Source organism: Argentina silus (genome assembly GCF_951799395.1).
Source record: "Argentina silus genome assembly, chromosome: 5".
Lineage (NCBI taxonomy): Eukaryota > Metazoa > Chordata > Actinopteri > Argentiniformes > Argentinidae > Argentina > Argentina silus.
This window is the reverse complement of record NC_139659.1, coordinates 8,401,227-8,415,700: the sequence shown is the minus strand read 5'-3', so window position 1 is coordinate 8,415,700 and position 14,474 is coordinate 8,401,227. Positions and strand designations below refer to the sequence as shown.

At 42.0% G+C, this 14,474-nt stretch overlaps 1 protein-coding gene across 1 annotated transcript; it reads right to left on the bottom strand.

Moving 5' to 3' along the window:
- Positions 1 to 6,679: 6,679 nt before the first annotated feature.
- aqp3b (aquaporin 3b) lies at positions 6,680 to 12,070 on the bottom strand (the record flags this gene model as incomplete). Its single annotated transcript, XM_083669997.1, has 6 exons — positions 6,680 to 6,875; positions 7,148 to 7,365; positions 7,502 to 7,620; positions 7,795 to 7,932; positions 8,981 to 9,107; positions 11,963 to 12,070. 6 exons carry the CDS (start codon positions 12,068 to 12,070, stop codon positions 6,680 to 6,682), a joined length of 906 nt encoding a protein of 301 aa, XP_083526123.1.
- Between the last annotated feature and the right edge of the window lie 2,404 nt (positions 12,071 to 14,474).

The window sequence follows — 14,474 nt, the reverse complement described above, 5'->3', positions numbered from 1 at the left end:
ACCAAGGTCATACTTGGTAGAGACTTACAGGGGCACACGAAGGAGAAACAGACTTCACCTTCGTCCCACTGGGGGTGCATGGCAAGAAACACTCACTAGAACAGGCAGGGTTTCAAAAGCACCTGTGAGAATGGACTCACCTGTGAGAATGGAATAGTAACCTGAGTTCATAGGGTTAAAAAGAGAACAGTTCATGACGTGCGTAAATACATGTTTTGTACATGGTAGCATGTATATGGTAGTCATGATAATAACCAGAATGTCCATAAAAGGTGTGTGTGCCTTGATGTTTTGTACATGGTAGCACGCTGCTGCGTTGATTACACGTATAGGTGTAGCCTATTGTATGAAAGGTTACGTTAATATCATTGCTCTGGTAGTAATTGAGTTTCATTCAACGACAGTTATCTGGACGAGTTATCTCGTTTGGCATCTCCCGGTCTACAATGGTACGTCACAGTAAGTTGGTAGCTCCGTTGCTCAGCAACCGCACGCGTAGCAGATATGGGGGACTGAGGGTATAATGTTGCGAAGGGAAGACGGCAAAGTATCTACTCTGTAAACCATTCTAGAATTAAGGACCATTAGTTTTCTTGAGGTAAGTCGTCTTTAGGAATAATGGCGAACTATGCATGACGAACTATGCATGCACTATGCACTAACATGCACATTCGAACATATTAAATTCGACCATATTGTCTGCATGCTTAGACGTTGTTCAAATAAGGCTAGTATCACATACGGCATCTCCCTTATCTTGTGGAATGATGTTTTTGAGAGGTCGCGAGCAATGAACAACGTCTGTGTGTCACACAGCCCCATCAGTTCCCTACAATACCAAACTATATTATGTTGTAGTATTTGGACACCTTTACACAGCATAATCAAAGGTAACCGGAGTTGTATAAACGTTGTTATGAACCTGCAGAAGACGTCTCCTTGCGAACATGTCCCGCTCAGCGGTCAAGTCGCGGGGGGAAAAGAGCCGCGCCAGCTCGGTCCCCCCTCCACCCCCGGTCCAAAATGTGGTGGACATTATCCCCGGTCGCCTCACGGAAAACGCCTGGGTCGCTATGACAACGCAGGAGAACGGGGAGGAGGTGGTCGCAGAACTCATAGAAGAACTAGAGTCCACAGTGAGGAACAGGTGTTATCAAGCGTACCTGCAAAAACAGGTGCATATCAGCTACATTACATGTACTGTACAAGAATGTATGTGTGCCAGACATCACAAACACAATTCCTGAAGAATGTCCCCTCTCTCCCATCTTGCTTTATCTCTTTGGACAAAGCTGGTGCCTTTCACAGCATCTTGGGCCTGGGACCACCTGCTGCAGATGGCTGACTGGTTGTTCCTGGTGAGGGACAAAGGTGAGGGGCCAGAGAGTGCCACCCTGTGGGAGGAGGACTCTGAGCCTGAGCCTTGTGCCAGTGACTCATGGGCCGAGGGTTGTGTGCCAGTGAAGTACTCCAGTGTAAACTTGAACACTCCTTTACTACAGGTAACCACATGCACACATGCACACACACAAACACTATGGTACTATGCAAAAACACACACATACACACCGTATCTACCAAATCCACCTATTCAGAAAGACTCGGCACCATGAAAAACACAAGCCCCGTACAAACACCATTAACAGGCAGCATTTGCAGTTTATCTGAACACTCACATAATGTGGTTCTTTAAGGGGAGACCTGATATGTCTTTGTGTCTCTGCAGAAGTTATTAGACCTAAATTTAGCTGAGTCAGCTGATCTCTGGGACTCAGATACACAGAGCAAGCCTCAGTCACCAACCAGGGAGGAGCTCTCAGACAGAGACATGACAAACCCTCCAATGACAACTATGGTGGACAAAATGAAAATTGAGGAAACTGATAAGGCAAAGAAGATAGTGCAAGAGGAACACCAGCCTTCATCTTACCAGGTTGCACCATATAAAAGAACACAGAGGAGGAAGCAGCCCCAACCATCTCCACACAAAGCTTTACCACCACCCCTTAAGACCCACAAATCCCAGCCTACCTCTAATGGGTCAACTCGAGGCCAAGTCAGGGAGAGCCAGAGCCAGACCAACTCTCTACCTCAACACCAGCTGTGTAGAATACGAGACGTCCCTATTGCTAGGAGACTGGACCCTGCCCGGCTCCCCCAACATCAGGTCTGGCCTGAGGTGGAGATTTTGGAGCCTTGCCCCCCACAGAAATCCACAGGTAGGACAAGGGGGTTCACCACTCTCCCTCAGCCCAACCAGGACCACCCGAACATGGGCAAAAAAGCCACCATTGCCTTGACCTGCCAGCAGGGTTTATCCAAGACCAGGCAGAAGAACATTGTCCCTGGAGCACAGTGGCACATGTTCCAAAGCTGTGCCCACCAAAAGGGCTTGACTCTGGGCTTCACGCCTCTCTCCACCGGCCTCTCTCTGGACACCATGGAGCTAGTTCCTGGGGTAGTTCTTGGAAACCCACCTGTGGGTCACTCAGGCCCTAGAAGGGAGAACCCACCCTGGATTCCCTGTCTGCCCAAGCTGAAGCCCATCAGAAGCAGCCTCCCAGCCCTGCTGTGGTCTCTTGATCAGGTTGTGTCAGGGCAGTCTCCGCAAGTCAGCACCCCTCCCGGTCCACACTGGGCATGAGGAGGAACAGGACAGTTGGAGGAAACACTGAGGCTCCAACAGGCTGTTATGCAGGTTAATATTCTTTAAGCAGATGTATGAAGAGAAACATTATCCATAAACCTGAAAGTGGAAACTTATGACATATGTCTCCCATTTTGAGTTGTGTTTACCCTCATAAGAGCTGTTCCATATGTTGTGCTTGTTTGAAGGAGCTGCTCATGACTTTATATTTCTTAATTATGTTGATATTTTGATCAACAGAGACATTTCATAATCAGCAATAACCTGTGTGTTCAATTATGTGCTTAATGTCAACAGCTAAGCGCAGTTCAATATTTGAACATCTGGCAGAGTTGTGTATGTTCATATGTTCACACTTTTAACAGGTTGAATTGCTAGTGTGAACTAAGACTGTACTTTTACAAGATTGTGGTACTTGACAACAATACAATAGGAGAATAATCACTTTTCTGTATTTTTCTATTTTTGCTTTGAGCTTTTTATTTTTACATCACATACTGTTTTGTTGAATCCTTTATGTATTAATGACCAAAAACTAAGTTGGAGAAGTTTTGGCTTGTCAAAAGCTGCAAAAGACAGATACTTGACAAGCCCTTTTGTCGTCGTCGTCGTCCCCGCACACACTGTTGTTGTTTTTTTAACTGTGTACAAACTGTCTTTATATTTGTGCAAATAAACTAAACTAAACGAAACTTTTATTGCCACACAACCTAGGTTGGTTGAATTTGTTTTCAGTACAGCATGGCTCTACATTGACTGACATACATAGCATTGACTGTAGATTGCACTCGCTCCATGTAACACAGGATCCTATTCCTCTCATTGTTCATTGTTTGAGTACAGTGCAGCACATTATACAGTAAGGATTTAGAAGCTTTACATATGTTTTCCTGTTTGTAAACATTTCCCTGTGTGAAATCAAGCTCACTACCACAACAATTACCCTAATTATCCATAGATCATCATGTAAAGATTATCCTGGACCTATTCTATCAATCACTGTGTCAGTTTTGATTAATTCTTTATTTATAATGGCCATGTATAATGTAATTCTGGATGTTCCAGCTAACATGTATGCAAGGAAATAAGAGTTGTATGGAAATAAGAGGACCCCATCTGAGGGGGCCCACTGTTCAATATGTGAATCCATCCCTGTATGATTTACTCCATAGAGAAGTTGAAGCATTGATTGTGTGTCATACTTTTGGAGGAATTTTAAAGTACTGTAGATTGCACTGGAAACCACCCCTTAGCCACGTCATTCCTATTGCTGTCGACTTCTCAACAAATTATCAATAAGTTCAGCAAACTTGTATGTCACAGTTTATAGTCTGTGTCAAAAAAGAATGAGGAACAAGGATGTTTATCAGAAGACAATCTGCTTTGTCAGTTATTTTGCCTGTTAACAATTCATTAGCTGTTGAAATAGATATGATCTCATGGACATGGCATGGACTGTGACATATACAGTCTGAGTATTAAAGTGATCTATAAATCCCTCACACTGTACTGTAAGTGCCCAGTTTTGTTGTTCAGCTCAAGTAGAACTGTCTACTAGACAAGTAGTATGCAGTAAGTGTCTCACAATCACCACTGAAGTGCCCAATTTCACTGATGCACTCTTTAAAGGTGCAATCTGTAATTCAAACAGCTTGGGCTGAATTTATTTTTATGTTGCAGTTGTCGCTACTCCTTTGATATTGAGGTGTTATTTGAGAGACTATCTTTTTTGTCATTGGGCCAATATAACATTTTGTATGAAAACTAGCATATACTGTAGTATCTGACCTCTTAACCCCTCAGTTTACATAAGCCAAGTCTTTAAAAGCTTTTCTCAATCCCCCTGCCCTAAAGAGTATTAGGTGTACAGTACTGTAAATACATTGTTTATGTTTGATTCATCCAGTGTTTCTTATGCTTGGAGGCCGCAACTTACTACTGTATTTTTGCTAGACAAAATGTGATGAAAACCAGTTTACATGACAATTGTTAACTCTGATGTATGGGTGAAGGAAGCATTTTGTCTTCTTTTAGCTCTATACAACAGTTTGGATTTTAAATCAAGCAATTACTATGAGGTTAAAGTAGAGCTTCTCAGCTTTAATTTAAAAAGCCTGAAGAGGTCTGGAAAACAGTCTTGTGGACAGATAAGATGAATATTATCATATACCAGAGTGATTGGAGAAAAAAGGATCTGCCTAAGATGTACATCTGTGGAACATGGTGGAGGGGTTGCTATGGTTTGGGCACGTGTAGCTGCCACAAGAACTGGCTAACTTGTCTTTATTGATATTACTGCTGAAAGCAGAAATAGAATGTATTCTGAAGTGTACATAAACATCTTGTCTGCTCGAGTACAAGCAAATGCCTCCAAATTCATTGGATGGCGCTTCATCATATAGTAAGAGAATGACCCCAAACATACCATAGCAACTAGGGAAGTTCTTGACTGGACAAATCAATTTAAATCCAATTGAACATGCATTTCATCTCCTGATGATATGATTTTAGGCAAAAGTACCTAAAAACAAACAACAACTGAAGATGACTGCAGTACAGGCTTGGCAGAGTAACGCCAGAGAATATACCCAGCGTCTGGTGGGGTCAGTGGGTTGCAGGCTTCAGGCAGTTATTGCATGCAAAGGATTGTTGACCAAATACTAAACATGAACACTTTATTTGGACATTGTTTGATTTTTTTCCAATACTTTTGGAGACCTGAAATAGGGGGAGTATGTTTAAAAAATGTTGCACTGTCTAAATGGTGAACCCAATCTGAAAAAAAAAACCAATTGAATTAAATCTGAGAATCTCTTGTTTGATTTAAAATCCAAACTGTTGGAGTATAGATCTAAAAGAAGACAAAATATCTCTTCTTTACAATACTTATGGAAGGCACTGTGCCGTAAGTTACTACCTTTTTTGATTCTGTTCTTAGACATTGCCTCAAGCTTGTTGATTTGGTCACTAGAGGTTAACTTTCACTAGCCAACCATGATTCCTTGAAGTAAACAGTGCAGTGGTCCAAAGGTAGGTTTGGCTCCTGTCCAAGAAACACAAGCACATATGGTCCACATCTGCTAGATCATAACAGGTGGAAAAACCTAGCACAGCATCTGCTAAGAGATAGAGCCTGAAAATGTGGTAGTGATGATATGAGTTATTGGTTATCAGACATGCTTGCTTCAATATTTAATATCATGGGACTTATCATAAGTGTCATGCGCTCACATTTTATTTTAATGCTGCAATGCCACTCAAATATCAATATACTTTACACAACTTGCCTTGGGGAGTGTCTGCTACATGTTATGTGAAATATTACCATGAATATTACCCAGTTCTACCATGTATCAGGAAACCAGTAGAACCGGAATCTTAATGCAGAAAAATAGAAGATTCCTCAAAAGGAGAAAGGAAGTGTACTGAATGCTGAAAAGTTTCTTTGGCGACCTTGTCTGAGTGGCATACAGTCTCTAGGATCCTGACATGAATTCAACAAAGCAACACATTCTTGAGATGAGATACTTCAGCTTTCAGTCTTTTGTTTTCCTGTTTTCTGCGCCGAAGCATCGCTATAGCAGCATCAAGGTGGAATGTTTTTTTTGTTTTGTTCTTTATTTGAAGGAGTTGTTGATGCTAGTGACACAAATACGCCAACTACAGATTCAGTGTGAATCTAGGAATGTGTACTGTAACTGTCCTTATTCCTATCTTTGGGAGGTGAAACCTGTATTTTGGTCAGATGGGTTGGGGGACATCAGGGTTGGGTACAGAAAGGGATTGAGCTTTAAAGTTCTCTATAAAAGGTGGACACGGTAACAGACTACTGCACTGTTTAGTTGTATAGACAAGAATATGACGACACTGTGGTATGTGAGGTAATAAATGGTTGATTGATTCATTAATCATACTTTATTTATCCCAAAAAGGAAGTTAATTTGTCACTAAGGCAATACATAGAACACATAAGATAAAAGAGAGTAAAGAATAGACAAATGCACCCTTCGGTGGATAATCAGCCAAGGAGGCTCATGCACTACTCTCCTTAGTAGTGATGCTGGAAAGTTTGAGCCTCTCCTCTTCCTCCTCCTTCTCTTCCTCCTCTTTTTTCTCCCGTGCCTCCCCTTCCACATGGTACCCCACCATAATCTGGTACACCATCACCCCCACTACCGCACCCAAAAAGGGGGCAAAGATTGGCACAAAGAACCAATAGGCTTTAGCTCTGTGGAGGGCAAAGACAGACGGAAATTGTAGCATATATGTAGACTCCTGCATATCTATTGTTATACGTCAATAAGTAAATGGTGAATGCATCGCTACATCATGTGATTTTATTGAACAAGAGAGAAGAATAGTGAGAGAGAATGAAAGAGGGGTAAAAGAGAAAGATTGCAATGCAGTGCAAACAATGTGAGTGAGAGAGAGAGAGAGAGAAAGAAAGAAAGAGAGAGAGAGAGAGAGGGAAAGATAGGAAGAAAAAACTATGAGACTCACGTGAAGACCTCGCTGCCCCAGCCAGCCAGTGCAGTGAAGAGGCGAGGACCCAGGTCTCTGGCAGGGTTGACTGCGTAGCCTGAGTTGAAGCCCATGGACAGGCCGATGACTAGCACCACGAAGCCCACAGTGAAGGCCTCTAGGCCCCGGGGGATGGGATTATTATAGGGGTCTACTATGGCCAGGATACACACGATCAGGGCCGCTGTGCCAATCATCTGTAACACAGGGGCGGTAAAATACAATCGTTTTTTTTTTTCATGCACTGCATTTTAGTGAGCTGTGTGAGCTGTTCATCTTGTGTAGAAGAGACGTTAGGGAGGGAGTTTTGTATGCACATCTCTCGAGTATTACCTGATCAAAGAATCCATTAAGCAGGGTGAGATGTTTGGAGGGATATGTGGCAAAGATCCCAGCAGTGGCATTCTTCCCTACAACGATGAGCGTACCCTGGCCGTAGTCCCATAATGCATCTAGAAAAAAAACATTGACAAGTGAGAAAAAATGGGGATGGAGGTTGGGAATTCTCTTAAGTTGCCTCTACTGTAGCTATCAGAGCATCTGAGTAAGTGTAATACAGTACAAACACTAGAAACAATTGTAGAATCAAACAGTTTGATATGTGAATTCCACCAAATCCCACTTACCATAATACATTCCAAATATGATCCCTGAGCCCAGGAAGGCACCCAGAGTCTGAAATAAGAAAAAGACGGGGAACTTCCTCCAAGGCTCTCTCCCAAGTAAACACAGTGCAAAGGTCACTGTTGGGTTCAGGTGTCCACCTGTGACAAGAAAATGCAATTAGGCAATTTTGACAAATGTAGCTGGAAACTGCAACTCAATTCAATTGCATTCAATCTGAGAAAAATAGGACTCTATGAAACAAATCTCCAAATCACTTGCTTCTCTCTGAGAGAAAAAAGACCCAAGACTATCTGCAGTAATAGTAGACTCTGTAAAAGCCTGTTAGGATGGGAGGTCTCTGTGACATGGAGTAAATTGGAGAGATGAAAAGGCCTGGGAAATGATCCCATGAAGCTTGTTTTTTCTTTTTTTTTCTTTTAAACCTTCAAGGGAGGGGAGAATCTAATGAACTGCTCAGATGGCACATTCACGTGGGTGTCTCTCTTTTCCACCTTGTGTTTGCAGCTTAATCATGTCGTGGTAGGAGGTACCTAATTATAACAGCCTTATTTTCTCAGCTGCGATGTGTATTAGAGGGCAGCAGCCTCATTATAAAGGCATTGAAGACGTGGGCACAAGTGAACTGCAGAATTCTCTTAGCTGCCACTGCTGTGACAGAAGATCCTTGTGTAGTGAATTAAGTAATTGAGTACTTTTCACATGCCTTTCAATCATGAGGAAAAATAGCTTCAGAATTCAAGGGGCAAGTGGGTTTCTCTCTCTTTCTCTGTATTTTCTCTCATGTTCCCTGTTTACTGTTCTCATTCTCCTCTTGGCTCCGGCTGTCTGTCTTACTTCAAACAAACACATCTGAATGGCAAATATTCCACTTGAGATGGCTGTCAGTTTACCTTTGGCTATAATGGTAAGTGTCAGTCTCAATACTGATGAGTCCCTGTAGATCCATTGTTATCATACACTAGTTCAAGTCAAAAAGAATAGCACTGAACCTGAGGCCAACAGTCTCTAACTAATAGATACTTACCTGAGATAACTCTAGGACATGAATGGAGACCCCTGATTCACTCACCCTGGTTTAATAATTGAAATGAGGCCCCTTCTCACCCTGGGTAGACCCTGTTTTCAGAGCAGGTTATGGAAAGATGTGCTGATCGTGATTCAAGAGGAGGTGAAGGAGGTCCTCACCTGAGACCTGTCCACTAACTAGGATGCCCAGCGTCGCAGCGAAGCCAAAGGCAAAATTGACAGTAAGGAACATGCCATGGGAGCCGCCACTCAGCACCAGCTGGGCTACCGCGCCACAGCCAAACATCTACAGACAGGAGAGGAACACAGCAACACATAATTACTGCATATGTACCACAGATAGATAGGAAGATAAATAGATAGATAGATGATCCATGGATAAGAGTAGCCTGGGTGGCAGTTTGTTTCTACTTGTTGTTTTGCTAAAATAGTTAGAAGTCAGCTGCTCTGAGTGCCGTATCTAGGATCCAACTTCCAGCACAAATATGTTTTCCAACATTTGCTGGGTATTTACATAAGATGCTCTGATAGACAGTGGAAAATAAGTCACAAATAATGACACCCAGAGTGGCTTGACCTGAGCATATACTCTCTCGCTGAGCCACATGTGGTCTTCACCAGGGTGTGGCACTCATTGACCTCTGAGGTCATGTGTGTATTATGGGTGGGTTATGGAGCCTATTGATGGTCAGAGTTATCTGGGTGCACCTGTGGAGCTCTCCTCAGTGGAATTCTGGCTCTGGCTAGTCAGAGGAGCTCTGTTTGCCAGTGGGGTGTAAGGCCTCACTCAGTAGTGTAGCCAAACACTGGCTCAGGCATCAGTAGACCTCTCACTGTTGGCTAGGAGGAGATAACAGATGGCCAAGCCCCTTGCAGCCGATATCTGCTCTGCAGATATTGTTGTTATTCTGTGTGGGTTACCATTGGAAACAGCTGATGCCAGGTTGCTGTTTATTGTTTAACCTCACATGTTTTATTTTGATGAAGCACAACACCAAGGCTGCTACACGGAGCATGGTGTTTCGGAATGGAATAAGCTAACTAGCTCACTAGCAAGCTACAACAACTCTATCAAAAGCTACTACACGTTTTGCAGAAATAAATGGTCAAATACCAATCGGATTAATGTCATTATTTATTTCAAACCATGTCTTTACTCTTGCTGAACTACCTGATCTGTATGGGCTGCTAACTTGCAGGATACCATGGTAACCAGTGTTTGTGTCAGCCATTAGAATCGGTTTTAGGGGAGAACCGGGATGACAGTAACACTTTTTGTTTTTTATATTGCTTGTTACTTTCAACAAATGTACTATCAGCCATAATTCCATGTATGTGGCGATTTGAATAATCAATGCTATAGGTTTGAATGTATGAAAATTAACCATGGGTCAACATCAAAATATTGTGCAACCACAATATTTTCCCCACAATATTAATCAGAGTACAAGTGGTTACATAATAGCTATATTTACCATCATTTCCTCACCTCACTTTCATTGTAGTAGATGTTTTTCATCATTACCATTACTATTCATAAGCTGTCCTTGTCATGCACAAGGAGCAATCAGGTGCATAACTTTCTGTTACTTTCACCCCACCCCTTTCTACTGTAAATACTCCCTGGCTAGCATCCAAGACTAGCTAGCAAGATATTTCAAATCTATGCTGTCATTTAGTCACCAAATGGGTTAAGGGTTATTTTTTACTTTGCCTCACTCAAAACAACTTTTGTTGGCAAGTCTTTAAAATGTTGTCAAAGCTCTTTTCCGTTTTCATCTTCTGCATCATGCAGGTGTGTGCTTAATTCCATCATTCTACTTTCCGTGTAATTTGAGAAAATGGGCGTGTTACTTTGGTCCCGTGTTACTCCATCCCGGTTCTCCCCTACTGCTACGAGTAGTAGCACTAGGGTTAGCATGTGGCCAGCTATAACTACCATCAGCCATCAACAGAGTTTTAGCCAGGTTGGTTATAGCAATGTCTACTATGATGGTATAGGTCTATCTCAGGGGAGGCTAGTGGAGGCAGAAATCGGAGGACGGCCTTATTGTAATGAATGGAATGAGGAATGGTATCAAATACTTGTGGTGTACACACTGGTCTATCTTGATCAAATGATAACTTGGCTTTATTCAGTTTGCCAAAATATAAAAAAAAACAAAAAAAAAACTTTAGTAGGACTCTGTATGATGTGGGTCTTCACATCTTGACCTCATATTTACAAATGCTTTTCTGACATAACTTCGGGCAAATTTGGGGAAAATATACACTTCTAGCAGGCAGGTGAATATTCCTGAGCATTCTGTATAAAGAATTTAGCTGTAGCACTTCATCAAGCCATTTCTGATGTTTAAAGACTAATGTAATGAAGGTAATATATAATTATAAGTACTGTTATATGTTCAAGAAAGCAATAAACAATTTCCTTCATTTCCATGGGAATGAATATCTTGCTGTGAAAAACAATTACAAGTATCTCAGGAACCTCCAGACTTTTCAGACAAAGTGAGACGTTCATTACAGCAGCATGAACAGAAGCTGGTGATGATTCAGATTGCACTGCTAAAGCAAACAGCTTGGGAAAACTAACCTTTTAGTTACATAACAACCAAAAAATTGCTTTAAATACCTCATTTAGATTTAGATACTTAATTACACGTTGAATCAATTAGGAAACAAGCCATTCAGTCAAATGTGTTTTGCAAGTTTGGGTGAATTAAGTGATTTGTTCACATTTTATTCCACACCCACAAGCTGTCCATCAACTCCCACTTACTGCATAGACATTGGCATCCAATAGTCACAAAACAAAACTCTATGAATTCCATATTCAGATGATCATACTCCCAAAGAAAAATGCCACCATTAATCCAAATCTTCTGTTTGGAATACAAATAGATCGTAGGAAACCTGAAAATGCCATAGCAAATCTACCCCCGACCTTTAAACATGGGGAAAACGTGTCAGTGTGTGATCAATACCTGTCTCTGCAACATATTCATCAAATGTCATATGGTGTATTCAGGAGAAGACTGCTGTACACTGCTAACACAGTTTTAATCCATTATACCATATTATATCCATTATATGTTTTGTCAAATACAGGTAATACTAGTGATGTTAACAGCCCCCACTCACCACCAAAATCAGGGTTCCCAGGCACTCTGCCAGGGCCTGGCGGAGCAGAGGGTGACGGATCTGGAAGCTCCGTGCCAGCTTGTCCAGAAGTACCTTCTGTTTTCCCATGATGCAGCTCTGACAGGGTCGTCCAGGGAGAATTGGGTCGGTGGTAGTTGTCGGACAGTGAATGTGTGTCAGAGAAGACTGTGTACCGACACTTAAAGCATTCCTAGGGATCACTCCCTTGTCGTGAAAAAACAAAAAACACAGCTTTCCTAAACTACTCCTCCCTCCACATCTCTCCACCCATAGCTTTTTTCCCTCATCTTTATTTTTCTCAATTCCTTTTTTCATCACCTTTTCCTCCCTGCTGTCTTATTTCAGCTGGACAATTGCTGTCTTCTTGGAGTTTTGTCCATTATTCACTTAAATAGTGAAGCCTCCCTGTATGTTAACACAGTACAGCCTCTGCCAAGTGGTCTGGACCTTTATTCTATATAGGTGGTAGTGCACATGTCCTGTTATCTCAGAATATCTGGTTCAAGCTCTACTGCAATTGTTCCCACTATCACTTCCACAAGTTGAAACTTATCTCTTGTAATTTAACACAATATAGCATTACTGGTGTGGTGGTGAGGAAATAATATTACTGTACTTAAACTGTATAAAAGGACATACAGTGAAACTAACAAAAAAACTGAATAATTCTAAGAATTTAAATCAGTAGAATGTAATTGCGAGCAATCAAGCAGCAATAATGATCAGTTTTGCTTAAACCACCTACCCAGAGCTCTAGTAAATGCTATATTACAGTCAAATTAGACCACATTTTGGGATTCCCGGAGAGTTTGGCACAGACATTGTGTAGTGAATAACTGGCTTAATGGACACAGTGGTCCCTTAGGCCTGGGGCCTGGTTTGAGTTCTCTCTCTGTTCCCTGTATGTGGTTGACTAGACAGTCTCTCTGTCCTGTCTATGGATTAGTCTGTTGCCTCTACTTTCCAGTGCCATTATTTTAGCCTGGCTGGGTCCTGGGTGTGTTAAAGCATACTGTACGGTAATCAGATAAAACAGGTTGCAAGGCTGTGATCCATTCCTGAATGTGGGCAATTACTTTTGTCACTCTCACCAAAGGAACACACAAGTGTTCACAAGGCAGGATTTAAGGTTCTTTTTTCTTGGGTGAGAAAGTAGCATACCAGCCCTTTAAAAGGGAGGTTCAAGGCCTTTTGTTCATGTGCCATTCCTCTTGTACTTAAAACATGTTAATCAAAGCCAGGTAAGATGGGAGGGTGTTACCGAACATTCAAGAACATGTCCAAGTATTTTTCTGGAAGAATCTCTGAAACCATTATGGTAAAGGGAATAAGTAGTCCTCATTGCCAGAACAGAATAGAGCCAATCCTCACAACTACTGGCTATGTGTCAAAAATATAAATCCTGATGATGGCCCATTAGTGTACAGTTGATAGATATGCAGTGGTTTGGAACTGTTATGTGTGGTCTTAACTAGAGGCTGTACTGTAGATACCAGAATCAATTTTATAAAAAATAAATAAATAAACATTTGCACTTACTCAATGTATACTTTAGTAAACTATGCCATATTTTTAGTGGTGGTATTGAAAGAGGAGTCAGTGATGTTAATTTGTTCTGGAGGCTTAAATGTACTGCAAAAAGGATGTTAAGCCATTGCTCAGTAGATTGGCATACTGTACCGGTGTTGCTCTGTGGCTGGATGTTCTCTCTCTCTAAGACTCCCGTTTGCTGTCTCAGTCTCCAAGCTGTCTGTCCAAGTATTCAGAGCTGGCAAGCTCGATTTCTCCTCCGCTTTCCATACAAACATTCCAGCTTGACAGACAGCAACTTAGAATGAAAGGAAACTGTCTGCTCCTCTTTTCCCTCCCTCTAAAATGAGACAGACATGATATTACACACAGTGGTCTTGATGGGACTGCCAGGTAGCTCTCTCTCTCTCTCTCTCTCTCTCACACACACACACACACACACACACACACACACACACACACACACACACACACACACACACACACACACACACATACTAATGTACAACAACGAGACAACTCAGCTCAGACATGTCAGACACAGGCAAATGTGACATGCAGGACACATTTGTCAGATGAATGTTAAACAACTCAGCAGCAGAGAGCGTGGCTCCACAGAGAGACTTTATACAGGTGAGGAATGGGATCCCTGCCTGACACCGCAGAGCACTTAGTAATGGGCTCTGAGGGTGATAAGGCAAAAGCTCACTGGTGTCTTCATGAGTCTACACACAGTGGCTTCCTCTCCTTGACTCCTTTCCCGAAAGTGCTGGAAAGGCAAGGGCAGACTAATCTCTCATGTTCTATTATAAGGGTAGATTAATGAGAGGGAACGGGGATGCAGCCTATGATGTGGCATTCTGCTTACTGGTGCCATGTGAAAACCTAGATGTTACTCTGTAGTGTTGCCTGTAGCTGATAATACTGTAAAAATAATCTCACTAGGGCAACTGTAGCTGTA